Source organism: Falco naumanni, chromosome 5 (genome assembly GCF_017639655.2).
Source record: "Falco naumanni isolate bFalNau1 chromosome 5, bFalNau1.pat, whole genome shotgun sequence".
Lineage (NCBI taxonomy): Eukaryota > Metazoa > Chordata > Aves > Falconiformes > Falconidae > Falco > Falco naumanni.
Genome location: NC_054058.1, coordinates 72,035,635 through 72,050,308, shown reverse-complemented (window position 1 = coordinate 72,050,308; position 14,674 = coordinate 72,035,635). Strand labels below are relative to the sequence as shown.

Here is a 14,674-nt window from a genome sequence, read left to right as displayed (position 1 = left end):
AGCTCATGCCGGAAAATGTCTCTTTCCCGTGGTTTGGCCATCCAACAGCTGTGTCCAGGGCATCCCAGGAGCATCCTGCTCCTCTCCAACACCTCAAGTCCTCCCCAGTCCCATTGCCACTCTGCCCACAGGCGTTCCCTGCCGGTAGGGAGCTGCAGAGGGAAGCAGCCTCCCTCCTCATGGACCTGGGATGCTGCAGGCTTGTTAAGAAGAAAAATACGCCCCAAAAAATAGAGAAAAAGCAAAGAGCCGTACAAATCCATGCCAGCTCACTTCTCGCATTAGCGTGCACTCCGGCACGGGAGTGCAGGCAAGCGCGTGGCAGCCCGGCCGCCGGAAAGCCTCCTGTCCTTGGGAAAAGTCCTTGAATAATTTTGCATAATTGGCAGAGCTTCACATAAAAGTGGAGTTAGGATGGTATTTTTTTCCTCACTGTATTTATGCATAATTTTCCTTCAATTCGCAGCTAATTAAACACTGGAAATGTTGAAATAATAGTAACAGGGGTGATACTACCTGGGTGGGAGGTGCAGGCAGGGAGCAGAGCAGGCAGAGCTGGCAGCACCCTGGTGGGATGCCCTGGTCCATCGTGAAGAAGTGAGGCCCAAAAAGGCACAGGATGGAGCTGCTGGGGGGGAGTTTCACCCGCCAAGGGGGATGGGTGAAGTAGAGTGGGTGGGTCGTGCCCAGGAGGTGCCTTTTTTGTGCCCAGGAGGTGCCTCTTTCTCCCCGGGGACAGTGAAAGGAGCCTGAGCTGCCAGCTCGGTGGCAGGGAACAAATCCTGCCTAGCCCTGGGCAGTGCTTAAAGTAGGAGCCAAGGCTCAGCACAGCTGGGGTGGGGAAGGGGAGATGCCAGCATGGCAGAGATCCCCTGCTTCTCTTCCCCATCTGAATTTATCCAGTGATGCCTCCCAGATCCAAGAGCCTCTGTCACCATGTTCCTGTGCAGGCACATCTGATGACAACACCTCAACAAGATATGCCGGGTGGGCTGGGAGCATCCCGACCGAGACCCGCTCCTGCACACATGCACTGTAGAGCTTGTGCTCTGCTGCGCTCCCAGTGCCCTGGCCCCTCCGGAGGCTGCCGGGCCAGCTCCTGCAGCAGGATTGGTGTGGGTTAGTGCTGGAGTGGTTGGGACTTTGCTGTCCCATGTTGAGCTGGAGGAACATGGGGTCACTGGCCCTGAAGAGCAGATCCAGGGGAAGCAGGTCTGGGAGCTTCTCATCTCCATCCTCTCCAAACTGCAGTGCCCATGTCTGGCTGTCCCTGAGGTGCCCACCGGGTCCCTGGTGGAGCTGGGGACAGCAGCAGAGGATGCTCGGCTCATTCCTCCCACTGCAGAGCCCTGGAGCAGGAGCTGGCCCCAGCGGTGAAGGACATCTGCACGTGTCCTTCAGCACAAAGCCAAAGGCTGGATGCGACAGCAGCACTGGCTTATCTGGGCAACTGCGAGCTCTGCACCAGCTGCCACCCGTCCCTAAGGCCACCCACCATGTAGTCACACACCCGTGTGCCAGGCTGGCATGGCGGCTCAGACCTGTGCTGGGGAGCCAGAGCCATCCCGAGCACTCCCAAAATTCACTCCCAGAAATCCCTCCCGGCATCAGCACAGCCATCCCCTCCACCGGCTCACCCTTCTCCTTCCCAGTCCCGCCAACTTCTTGGCACTGCAGCCCCCAGCCCCTCGGTGGGTGATGCCAGGCATGTGCTGTCCCAGGGGCGCCCAGCCAGCTGGGCTCAGGATGGGGCTGCAGCATGGCTGACTGGAAGAGACGCAGGGCTTTCTGCTGCTGCAGGGACAGGGACAAGACTGGTTCCATGGTGGCAGGTGTGTCAGCACTGCCGGTCAGTGGGGACAGCAGGAGGGGATGGAGAGTGCACTTGGGGATCCCAGTGTTAGATGCTGTGGACCAGTGTCGGAGCCTGACCTCTCCCTGCCCCCACAGGGCAGCCACCACACGCCCTCAGTGGGGTCTGGGTCAGCCCCAGTGATGGCTGTAAAGCCGTGCCTGGGGCAGCCATTGCGCATTTTGGGGAGGGTCCAAGGGGTCAAACCCCCAGCCCCTGCATCACATACAGCTTTTCCCAGCACCCACCGTGAGCAGGAGACATCTCTGCCAACCTGCATGGTGGAGGTGGCATCACCCAAATCAAAGCAAGGGCGCTTTGGCAGACAAGGCAGCAAGAAAGGCACGAAGCAGCACAGAGCTTCCTCCCAGCAGTGTGGCTCCCCTCAGCCTTAATGCCCACAGCCCCTAATAAACCTGCCCTAATGGGGACATCAGGGACCAAGTGGGAATCTGTCCCTCCCGTGCCAGGCTGCCAGCATGCCTTGCCATGCAGGAATCGCCACTCTCCATTTATTATTCCAGAGTACCAATGGGCACTGGCACATCTCTGCCCCTCTCACTGAAGAGCTGTTCTGTGTTGTGCAAATCCCGGTGGGTTTTTAAGGTCGTTCTCCAGCACATTCAGATACCGCTGTCTCCTTTTGATGCTGACAGCAGCCAGCTCACAGGGCTGGTCTTCAGCACCAGGCTCTTCCTCGCTGCCTCCAGCACCCGCTCTGGGGAGCTGGGGGTTTCCCCAGTCACCTACTCCTGGGATGGAGCAGGGAAGCCCACCCCATGGTGGGCTCTTTCTTGCAGCTCTTAGTTTTTCCTTAAGCTAATCAAATCGTGACTGTATAGTGATTACCGCTAATTAGTAGCCTTCATTAGCGGCTCTCATTTTAGATTTGCATACGTTAGACCTAAGTGGTTAACGGCGGGTAATGTGGTTTTTCTTTGCGTGCAGATTGCACTTACATGTGTTGTATTAACTTCTTGACTGCACATCTGCTAAAAAAAACCTCCCCAGGCGCATTTTTTTGCACAGAGCGCATGTGGCGGCGAGCGATCCAGCATCAAGCACTGTGGGGAGTGATGCCACAGGATTTGGGGAGGGTCTTTGTCTGCCAGCCCTGTCCCAGCTGGGGTGCTGGGGGGGGGGGATTGCCTGGGACCCCTTCACAGCTGGATGGGGTGGGCACCTGCAGCGAGAGCTGGGACATCAGCACAAAGGTGCTGGTCAAGTGTCTGTGCATGGCCAGGGAGCTGCCAGGTGGGCACTCTGCCTCCCTGAGCCTTGCAACACCCCCCAGGCATTGGGAGAGAGATGCTGAAGCACTGCTGTGGCAGATGAGTGTCCTTGCCTGTGCTGAAGCTGGAGCATGGCAGCTCTGGCACTTGGGGTTTGCTGAGATCTGCACCCACTCGGTGCCTGGAGCAGCTCCAGGTTGCGGACCAGCAGCACCTGCGGCCACTGCCACTGCCACCACATGGGCCAGCTCCACGTGGCTGATGGCTTCAGGTCACACACGTGAGCGAGCGAGCAGCCGCCCACTGTACTGAAGGGGATTAAAATGGGGATGCACACAAACACCAGCCCCCTTGCTCTTGCTGCTCTGCGAGCTGCTCATGCTGCCAGCACCGATACCTGCGGGAGCCGTGGGCAGAGCTGCAGGCAGAGCCACACATCTCCTGCGCCTTCAGCTCCCGGTGCTCGTGCCACAGCTTCCCCCTCCCCTAGGGGCACGGAGATTTGCCTCTTCCACCACTGCCATCTTACAGCTTGCTCTGGAAGCAGCTCTGTCTCTGCCAGCAGATGCCAGCTCCTCCCTCCCGCCCTGGCTCCCAGCCTCTGCTCCAGAGATTTACAGCCACCTCTGCTCGCCCACCTTCCCTGGCCAAGCCCCTTCCCACCCCACACCACTGCTTTTCCATCACCAACAGGCTGCATTTATCTTAGTAAAAGTTTTTAAGCCCTGCTCTGGCCCCGGCTGTGGACCAGCTCCTGCCTCCGTCCTGGTCCGACTGGGAGCTGCCTGGTGTTGGCCATGGCACACTCCCTTCTCTCCTCTGCAACTTGTTTTTCTAAATTAAGGCCAGAGTGAGATAAAAAGCCACCTGGCTGCCTTTTATTTTGGGAACTGCTTTTCTAACTTGGGTAAATAAATTGGGAGCTTGCGACATGAAGCCTCTTGCCCCTGGTGCAGGTGGCACGCAGAGATACCGGCTGAGGCCACCACGCCGAACCCAGCCGCCACACTGGTGGTCTGCGATGGCTGCTGGGGTCTGCGGTTCCCTGGCTGTGGCTGCACTGTGCAGAGGGGTTTAGCTGACAGTGACCACAGGCCAGTGCTTGGCATTGAGTCTGCCAGGACATGACTACTTTGCTGTCCCCTTGCAGAGACAGGGATGCTTGTGGTGCCACTGGCTATGCACCTGGGGATGCATGCACTGCTCCGCACCAGGGGACCCCAACACCCTCCTGCCAGCCCCAGACTCATTAAGTTTTCATTAATGAACATGCTTGAATTTATATGCAACGACTTGCTGCTGGGAAGGGAGTGGGTGGTGCACAGAGTGGGGGTTTCCCAGGAAAGGGGAGTCCTGGGCTGTTCCGTTATGGACAGCAAGGATGGGGCAGGATCTGGCCTTCCTCCTCCTGCCTGCACCCAGGCAGCCAGCCCTGTGCCGGAGTTGCCAGAGCCCGCGCAGGCACCGGGTGCACAGTCCATCCCAAGCCAGGAAAAGTTGGCTCCCTGCCTGCATCCTGCATCCCTCCCCAGCCAGCACGGAGCAGGCAAGGCCAGCCCAGGCACCAAGCCCGCAGGACATTGGGGGGCCACATCAAGGGTAGTGTCCGATGCCCCTGGCCTGCCGCACCCCCCACCCTGACCCCCGGTTTCTTCCCACCCAGGACACCCAGAAGGCGAAGCAGTTCCTGCCCTTCCTGCAGCGTGCCGGCCGCTCCGAGGCTGTGGTGGAGTATGTCTTCAGCGGCTCCCGGCTGAAGCTCTTCATGCCAAAGGAAACCTGCCTCATCACTTTCCTGCTCGCAGGTGAGTCCCCGCCACCCCAGCTGGGAGCAGGATCTGGCCCCTGCGAGTGCCTGGCTTGATGGGGGAGTCCTCACCCCACTTGGGTGCATGGTCCTCCCTCACTGCCACAGGGTGAAGTTAATGCTGGTGCTGCCAACAGGTCGACCGGGGGGGGTTGTTAATTGAGCTGGGGAACACTAACTGGAGATGACCAGAGGGTTTGGGTGCTGCTGGGGGCTTTGATGCTGCTCCTGCCCTCTCCCCACATCCCAGTGGTGTCTGCACCCACCGGTCCCCTCTGCAGGGCTGCCAGCATGCTGCCCCCCAGCTGTGCCCACCACGGGCTGGGGTCTGGGTGACTCCTACACGTTCCAGTGCTCTGTGGCCTGGCTCGTGGCTGCTCACCCCCTCTGCTCTCCTCAGCCCTTGCGTTGGCTGGCACGGCACTTCCCTGCAGCATGGGGCAGCTCTGAGGGGTGGTGATGCAGGCGTGGGCATGGGAAGGATGCTCTCCTCCACCAAAACTGGGGAGCAGGTGGCAAACCCCAGGAGCATCGTAGAAACAGGGGAGGAGGTGGCGGTGCTGTGGGACCAGGACCCTGGGGACACACAGGGATGAGCCTGAGGGGCTGGGCTGATGGAGGTGCCAGCAGCCACCCCAGGTATGTCACCCCAGGGGTTTACCCATGCACCGGGAGGAGGGCACACATCCCTGCACACACACAGTGGCTGTTTTGGGAGGTTCTACAGAAACTTAAGAATTTCCCCACTAAACCAGTCCCACTCGCGGTGCGCACTTCAGCTGAGGCTTTGCTTTGGAGCAGAGAGTGGCCAGAGCATCGTGATCCCCAGGTGTTTCAAGGTGTCACCTTCTAGGCTGGCAGTAGGACAGGCAGATGGTGACCTCTGCCAGAATGTCCTCCCAGTGGTGTGCTGGGATGGGGAAGCCCATTGCCAGTGAGAGTGGTGGTTTGCGGAGTCTCCACTGGCACTGCCAGCTCCCTGGATGGGAGAGGATGTGGGGCGGCTCATCTCGCTCCTGTTTCTATGGCAATAACTGTGTATAAAGGATGACCCTGAACGCCGATCGTTCACAACTTGGTTATGAAAAATTCAATAAGCATATAAATAGATCTTATATGGGGATAAAAACACTGAGGTTTCTGTAAACAGCAGCTCTTGCCGCTCCCACTGAAGGAATATGTATCCTGGGGGGAAGCGTGGGGGCCGGGATGCCGTTGTCTGCCCCTTTGTTCCTGGAGCCAGGGAATGGCGCATGAGCTCGCAAAGCCAGCGTGCAGTACAGGAGCAACTCCCTGCCCGTGCCACCTGCACCCGCTTGCCTCGGACCTGCCCTTTGCCATCCCCCAAAGCCACCGGCACCGAGACTGGGGAGTGCCAAGGGTTGTGGGGAGCAGGAAGGACTGTGCCTGGTCTGGTGATGCTCCCAGAGCACGGCTCAAAGTGCTGACCAGGAACGATGCCACGATCCCCCCACCCTTCACCCGCTTGCTCCCAGCCCCTTGCACCCCAGAGCCTGTTCCCGTGGCACCCAAAGGTGCAGACCCCGCTCCGTCTGCCTGAGCTCTGGGTGCCAGCAGACCACTCACTCTGGCTGCCTGTTTTGCGGGGTCTGTAGGACACAACCAACGTGACCAGGGGACCCCAGTCCCACCAGTGACCATCACCGTCACCCTCCAGTGACCAAACCTCCCCAGAGTGATGCTCTCGCCTGGGGATGGCCCATCCCTGGTGACGGCTGGAGCACAAGCATCCCCATCCCTGCTCCAGGCTGGCTCCTGCCGTGTGGGAAGTGTGTCCTAAACCTGTCCTTCTCCGCGTGCTTGTGCGTATAAATAGTCACACAGTCTTATTTATAATTAACCATTCTTAAAGTCAGCTGCAAAAGACGGGGAAATGAGACTCCCCCTTGCCTGCGACTGAGACATTAAAATTTTAAGACATGATAAAACTCCCACGTGCTTGGGAGGAGGAATTTAGATATATTTAAATATTTCTGGTTTAAAAGGCTGCCGCTGGGTTTGGCCGTGCTTCGTATGTGGGAATCCTGCGGGTTCCTCCAAGCACTCCCTGCGCGAGGAGCTGGTGGCAGAGCATCATCCCAGTGGATCCGGCATTGTCCCTGGGTCCTGCTGGCACGCTCCCTGATTTCAGAGCCGGCATTTGGCTGTGGCTGGGGTGGGTTTTGCTCCACTCCCCATGGATGAGTGGCCATTTCATGGGAGCGGGGAAGGAGCTGTCACAGTTCCCAGTGCTGGCAGTGGCAGCCCAGTGTGCCCCATCCTCTTCCTCACCGGCATGCCCGTGGCTGATGCTCAGGGATGCACACGGGCTTGGGATGTGTACCCTGGGATCGGCACTGGTTAATCCCCTTCCCATGGTGGGGTGAACAGGCTCCCACTGTCCAACCCTGGGGACCAGTGGTTAAATACACCTGTCCCTGCTGGTGCCAGTGGTTCCCAGCTGCTCCCAGTGAGTCGGGGAGGCTCCGGCTCAGCCTTTCTGCTTAGTCGGGTAATTTTTAAACTAAAGGGGAGGGGGCAGGGAGGGCACTGGGGTGGCCTGGAAATGGATGGCTCCGGGGGGCGCATGCTTGCTGCAAGTTATATTTAATCCCTGTTGCTGTGGAGACCGACTGGCTGTCACCCACTCCCAGGGGCTGATTTTGCTCCAGAAAGTTCCCAAAGTGGTGAATAACCCCCCAGGCCAGGCTGCTTGTGGTGGCCCTGGGAGTCTCTGGAGCTGTTGGGGTCTCCAAAGCGACTGGGGACCTGCCGCAGCCAGGGTGCCCATGGGGTGCAGTGGGCACCTATGGTCTGAGTCACCCCAGCCACCTCCTTTGCCACCTCCATGCTCCCCTTTGCCAAACAGCTCCATTAGCAGGTAGGAAATAACAAGTGGACAAATCATGCCTATTGCAAAGCTCGGGCAGTGATCTGGGGTGATTTTGGGGTCTCTGGTGCCATGGGACTGGTGTGCCCATGGGCAGCCATGACCCTCTGGGAAATGCAGCTGCACCCCTTTGCAGCAGCCTCTACATCTCCTTGGGTGTCCTGCATTGCACAGGAGCATCCTGCATCGCACAGGAGCATCCTGCATTGCGTGGGAGCATCCTACATTGCAAAGGAACTTCTCATGTCACACAGAATCACCCTGCATTGCACAGGAGCATCCTGCATTGCACAGGGTCATGCCATGTTGCACAGGAGGATTCTGCATCACACAGGAGCATCCTGGCATTGCACAGGATCGTACCATGTTGCACAGGATCATCTTGCATTGCACCAAGTCATCCTGCATTGCACAGGGTCAACCTGTGTTGCACAGGAGCATCCTGAGTTGCACAGGAGCATCCTGAGTTGCACAGGAGCATCCTGAGTTGCACAGGACTGTCCTGTGTTCATAGGATCATCCTGCATTGCACAGGACCATCCTGATTTGCACATCCCAGAGCTGCAGCATGCTGAGCTGGGCTAATGGTGCTGTTGGAGACAATTCCCGAGTGCTGGAGCAAACTGTCCTGCTTCCTTCCTGCTCCCCTTAGTGCTGGGGGAGTATGCAGCTCCTGCTCTCCCCCAGCTCTTCTCCAGGGAGACCTTCCCCAGCTGAGGCTCTCTAATCAAGCTGTATACATTAATTACAGGCTAAAAAGGCAGGTAACATGCCAATTAGTGTGTGGAAGATGACGCGCCCCTTCTGTCTTCCCCCGCTGTAGACCCCGCACATCTGCCAGTGTGGATATTCCTGGGATTTGGCTGGATTCCTCCCTTCATCCTGACAGCATTGCTGAGAGCTGGCATAGCTGATGCCGGCAAGCTTGGTGCATCAGCCCTGTCCCCTCCTTGGCCTGGCACACAGGGTGATTTGCCCCCCTGTCACTCCAGCCAGCAGCAAACTCTGAACCAAGAGCCCAGCATCCTGCGGGTGCAGCCCCGGTGGGGTCAGGGTGGCCCATTCCCCTGGGGCGCATGGTCACTAGGGATGGAGGTTTCAGGGTGGCCCTGAGCCCAGGAGGGCTGTGCAGGCAGGGCAGGGCTGGCATTGCACCCTGCCAGAGTGGAAACCTGGCAGCAGCAGCACGGTGGGAGCCGGCAAGGGGAGGGATGGGGTGGGACTGTTATCGCCCTACCTGCTCTGTTTTCCCTTTCATCTATTAATTGGAGTGTTGATCATGCTGGTAATCTGAATAACTTCCCAGCCCCTGCTGCCACCTTTCCTGGCTGCCCTGGCACACTGTGCTGGGATGATGCAGGCAGAGGGACACACACGCCATGGCAGGTACCCAACTGGGTGCAGCCCTTTGGCAGCAGGGCCAGCACTGGGTGTTTTCGGCATCCCACCCACATCCCCAGCCACACTCGTAGCTCTCTGGAAAGCTGCAGGAGAGCTCCTGGTGTACACTGGTGTGCCGTGCTCACCACCATGCCCGTGGGGACTGCTGGGGAGTGGGATGCGGGGCTGGCACCTCTCCCAGATCACAGCACTGGAAAATTAAACTTTTACCCTAAGGCAAACTTGGTTATTGAAGCAGCTCTACCTCTAATGAGCGCTGCACAGCCCTGATCAATTATTCAGTGAAACAGCTAATGAAAGGTCAGGTGGCTGCGGGGGCTCCGGGACTCCCCAGACTGTGGTGAGCTGCTGGCTGCACCAGGAGGGTGAAACGCTGTGAGAGGAGAGGGGAGAAGAGGGGGGGTCCTGCTGGGAGGGACCCTGCCTGCACCAAGCTGAGCTTACGGGCAAAGCAGCTGAGTTGTCCCTGTCCCCTACCTGCAAGCATCAGCACCCCAGGGTGCCTGCATCTGTCTGAGCCCCACACCATGGTCCTGCTCTGTGGTCCTGCTCCATGGAAGCCCCTGCTCCGTGGCTCTGCTCCATGGTCTACTCCGTGGCACCCCAGGGCCATCATCCCCCATAGGTATCCCCCAAGCCTCCAGAGCCCTCCCAGCCTCTGCTCGCTCCCAGCAGCTGGGTTTTGGGGTGTCCTCTTGACTCCCCAAGCTCCCCATCTGGCATCAGGTCCAATACTACACCCGTGCCTCGGGGGGCTGAAGGTTCCCACTCCACCCTCAGTCCCCACTACTGGCTCAGCACCCACCCCAGGGCACCCTTTGCAAGCACTGTGCAGGCCCCTGACAGAGCAGGGGGTCCCAGTGGGTGGGCTCCCAGTCTGGGAGGGTCCCAGCATGGGGGGGGGGGCATCCCAGTGTGGATGAGGCACCTTCCTCCCCCCCGTTCATCCTCCTCGCGCGCATCCTCCCATGCTACCTTGGCCCACTTGGACTTACGGGACGGACAGGGACCTGCTGGAGGGGTCCCACACTGTGCCCCGTGGGGAGATTGCTCCTTGGCTAATTGATTAATTGCCAAAATAATTGCATCATATAAAATAACGTGGGCGGATGCTGGGAGGCAGCAGTGGGGCCACGGCACGGCAAGCTGCAGGACAGCGGTGGCTGGTGGCAGCAAGCCTGGCGTGGGCTTCAGGGCTGGGAGGGGTTTTACCCTCTGCTCACACACGCTCTTTTACTTTTGCTACTTTTTCGGGGTTTTCCAGCCGGTGCCTTTCCTGGGAGCTGCTCTCGGTGCTCCTGAGCAGAGCAGCACTGCAGCAGCTGGCGCGGTGCTAGTCCAGTACTCCCCGGCCCCTCTTCTGCTCACCCAACGTGGTGCCATTGCTCATCACTTAGAGCCAGAAATATGATAAATATCTGCATTTTATCAATGCCTTCCTTTTTTTGATACATCAAATGCAAATGAGCATCATAAAGAGAAGACAGGTCCCTTGTAAATGTGACTTCAGGGATGCTCTCCAGGGAGCCTCAGCCCGTCTTTCCAGCTAAAATATATACGTTTGAGTGCTATAAATATGTGCAAATAGAGAGGTGCTAATTTAATCCCAGGTTCCGTTCTCCCGGCGAGACTCTGCAGCCTGACGCCTTCTTGGTGCGGGGGCCGGCTGCAGCGTTACGGGATCTGCCCCCGGGGGAGAGCGTGCCCCAAGGGGCGAGGGGGCCGTGCTGCACCCCCGGAGCTGCTGGGTTGCGGGTGCCCCTAAATCTCACAGAGGAGATGGCAGAGCTGCCTATTTATGAGGTGGGGCTGGAGATACGGCATTTATCCGTGGGCGCCTGCTGATGTGTATCAGCATATATGGGCTGCGAGCATCTCCCCAGGGAGCTGCTGTAACTCACCACCATCTCAGCAGCCGGGGGCGAGGAAGTGAGCCTGGCTGCCATGGGAAGTGGCGGCCCGTGTCCAGCAGCCCACAGGGAAGGGATGCCATGAGGAGCCATGCACCCTCAGGGTACCAAGTTGGGGCATATGTCTGCTTTGGGGGGAAAAGGAGGTGAAAATGAGGTTTCTGCCTGAGTTGCAGGGCATAGCTGCAGCCCCCAAGGTTGTACCCACTGCAGTCTGTGTCCTGACCCCGCAGTCCACCCTCCGTTGGATGAGAGACCTCCCAAACCCCTTTCCATCCTATCATGCCTTGGTTTTTTGAGAACTGGTGTATTTTTAAGGTGATTTTTTTTGTTTGTTTTACCTCATTTTTTCACTCTGGCTTCTGGCAGGGGGGTCGCAGCCTCCCCAACTTGCCTGGGCTGCTGCTGGAGCTGCGGTCAGTCCCCTTGAGAGCATCAGGGGGTGCTGGGGGGTGCCACTCCCTGCCTGCTGCTCATGTCAGAGAGGGTGCTGTACAGGCAGTGATGCCTCTTGGCCCCCAGCCTAGGTGCTGTCCGTTGCAGCTGAGTTCAGTGGGGACAGCATCACAACAGCTTGGCTTGTTCCGCTGCAGGAAGCACCAGGGTGGCACGATAAGGGAGCCCCTTCCCACCATGGTGGCACATCCCAGGGGTGTCAGGGGCTGCTCAGGTGTCTAGGCACTGCTGCTTGACCGTGGGGCAGAGCATCCCCCACAAGTGGAGGGTGCAGGTGTGCAGTGCTGGGGTGCGGGGACCCCAAATTATGCTGATGCAGTGTCAGGGTTTGTTGTCCCTAAATACTGCAGGTGGGGTGTCGGGATGTGATGGGCCCAAATGCTGAGATATGGATATGGTGACTTCCCTCCCACCTGGGGACATGGTGACCCCAAAAGCTGTAACCCTGCGGTGCTGGGGTGCAGCAGAGCAGCAGCTCCTTGCGGGCTGAAGCCAAGCTGGCATGTCCATCAGTCCCTGCATTGCAAGCCCTGGATGCCTTGAGCATCACCGCTGGCTGCTGCACCCCTCCACTGAGGGCCCGGGCAGGGGGTCCCCAGGCAGACCCTGCTCCGGGCTGCGTTAGCAGGAGCTGTCACGGTTCAGCAGTGCCCGGCCACTTCCCGCCTCCCCGGTACCGTCTGTTTCGCTGTTCCCGACAGCCTCTATTTTGGTAGGGACTAGTGTTAAAAATACGCCGTGCTCCCACATGGGCTCTGCGGCAGCAGCCAAGTTGCCATCACGACTCGGAGGCCAGCCGTGTGCCTGCCAGCGCCGGGGAAGCTGCCTGCTGGCTGCCAGGGAAGGAGGGGATGGCAGCAGCATCCCTGGGGCACAGCCCCCCGGCATCACCACCAGCCCCAGCTCAGCTCCCCTGGGGATGGGCAGCAGCATCCTGCCCCGTGCTGCCAGTTGTGGCAGCAGGATCCAGCCCAAAGCCTTTGGACCGCCTGCCCAGGGTCTGGTGCTGCAGCAGCAACTCGCATCCCACCTGCTGCCAGCCGCGGTGCAGCCACCGGCATCTGGCAGAGGTCCTGGGCAGTTGGGTCGCACACCAGCGTGCTGTCTGCAGGTATCAGGTCGCTTTGTCCTGGTGACTGATGCTATCACAGGGCTCCTCTCCTCCCTTCTGCTCACCTCCTCTATTTCTCCCCAAGTCCATAAATCCTCACAGATATCAGTCTGCGGTATTCCACACAGGCATAGGCACTCCCGGACGGGCTAACCTCGTGCAGCACCATCCTTGCTCCCCAGCTCACTGTGCCAGTCATGGTTACGGCACAGCAATGCAGGGAATAAAGCTGTTTATAGACCCCAGAAATTAGGGCTGGAAACGTCCCACTCCAGGAAAGATGGGAAATCAGTGGTAAAACCGAGAGAGATTCCCTGGAGAAACTGGAGAGAGGTTTTTTATGAGCTCCGGGAGGGCGGGGAGAGGCAGGTGATGCTGGACATGGGTGCTGTGCCATGCTGCACATGGCAATTGCCCCTGACTCCCTGGATTGTACCTGGTGAGGCCGTGAGACTGGCAGCATTCAATTAGTGGCTTCGTGGCTGTGCCAGGGGGTCCTGCCTGCCACCCTCCACCCTCCCTGACAGTTTATCTGTGGACAATCATATCATACACATCCCACCCACACTCCGCTCCCTGGCAGCACAGGATTGGCCCCTCCGCCAGCCCCGGCATGGTGCGGGAGCACCAGCCCCCCTTTATTACCCATTACAACCCCCCTCCCCACTCCCCCTGCAGCGCCTGGGCACTGGCACCGCAGGGCAGAGCGGTAGAAATACACCCTGTACATGTCATGGTGCTGGGCTGGCCTGCGGTGGTGGGAGGTTGAAACAAACCCCAGGCTGCCAGCAACCCACTTGGGGCGGGGGTGGGGGTGGGGAACGACGACACCCCCAGCTGTGGGATACCCCAGGATGCTGCAGGATACCCTGGGATACTGCAGGATGCCGTGGGATGCTGTGGATGCACCGGGATGCTGTGAGATACCCCAGGACACTGTGGGGTGCTCAGGTTGCTGCAGGATGCCCCAAGGATGCTGCAGGATACCCTGGAATATTGTGGGATGCTGTGGGATGCACCAGGATGCTGTGAGATACTCCAGGACGGGATGCCTCAGGATGATGCAGAATGCCCCAGGACACTGTGGGATGCCCCAGGATGCTGCAGAATACTATGGGATGCTGCAGGATACCCCAAGGATGCTGCAGGATACCATGGGATACTCTGGGATACTACAGGATGCTGTGGGATGCACCGGGACACTGTGGGATGCCCCAGGATGACGCAGAATGCCCCAGGACACTGTGGGATGTCCCAGGTTGGTGCTGGATGCCCCAAGGGTGCTGCAGGATACCCTAGAATACTGTGGGATGCACTAGGATGCTGTGGCACACCCCAGGATGATGCAGTATACCCCAGGAAACTGTGAGATGCCTCAGGATGATGCAGAATACCCTGGGATGCTGCAGGATGCCCCAAGGATGCTGCAGGATACCCTGGAATACTGTGGGATGCTGTGGGATGCACCAGGACACTGGGATACCCCAGGACACTGTGGGATGCCCCAGAATGATGCAGAGTGCCCCAGGACATTGTGGGATGCCCCAGGATGCTGTAGAATACCCTGGATGTTGCAGGATGCTTTGCTCCCAGCCCTCAACTTCCAGCTCTGCAGGAGTGAGGCCAGGGTTGGAGCACTGTCTGCAGCCCCCGCAGCTGCTTCCTCCATCCCCGCCGTGCTGGCTGCACCGGGTCTCACTGCTCGGCAAAAGCATTTAGCAAAAGTGATTTGTAGCGGAGTTCTTTTGAGACCCCAGGGGAGAGCAGTGGCAGCCACACGCTGCAGCATTTTAAAGTGCATCCCTCATCTGTGCGGATTAATACATTACAGTTTCCCAGGAAGAGCAACAGAGCCACAGCTTTGGGTTTATTTTTTTTTAAAGTGCTGGGTGAGTTCACTGCTGGGCTTGCTTAGCTCCCGGTGGGTGCCAGGTGGCCACCTCCCCTTGCCACACTCAGCCAGGGTGTTCCTGGGGCTGAGCACGCTCATCCCATCCTTTTTACGTTTTCACTTT

General features: G+C 58.8%; 1 protein-coding gene across 1 annotated transcript in view; it reads left to right on the top strand.

Moving 5' to 3' along the window:
• Nucleotides 1-14,674, top strand: part of SND1 (staphylococcal nuclease and tudor domain containing 1) — a 128,781-nt gene that overhangs the window by 80,492 nt on the left and 33,615 nt on the right. The window contains exon 15 of the mRNA XM_040595037.1: nt 4,748-4,889. Within this exon, the coding sequence (XP_040450971.1) occupies nt 4,748-4,889 (142 nt within the window). The remainder of the gene's footprint in view (nt 1-4,747; nt 4,890-14,674) is intronic.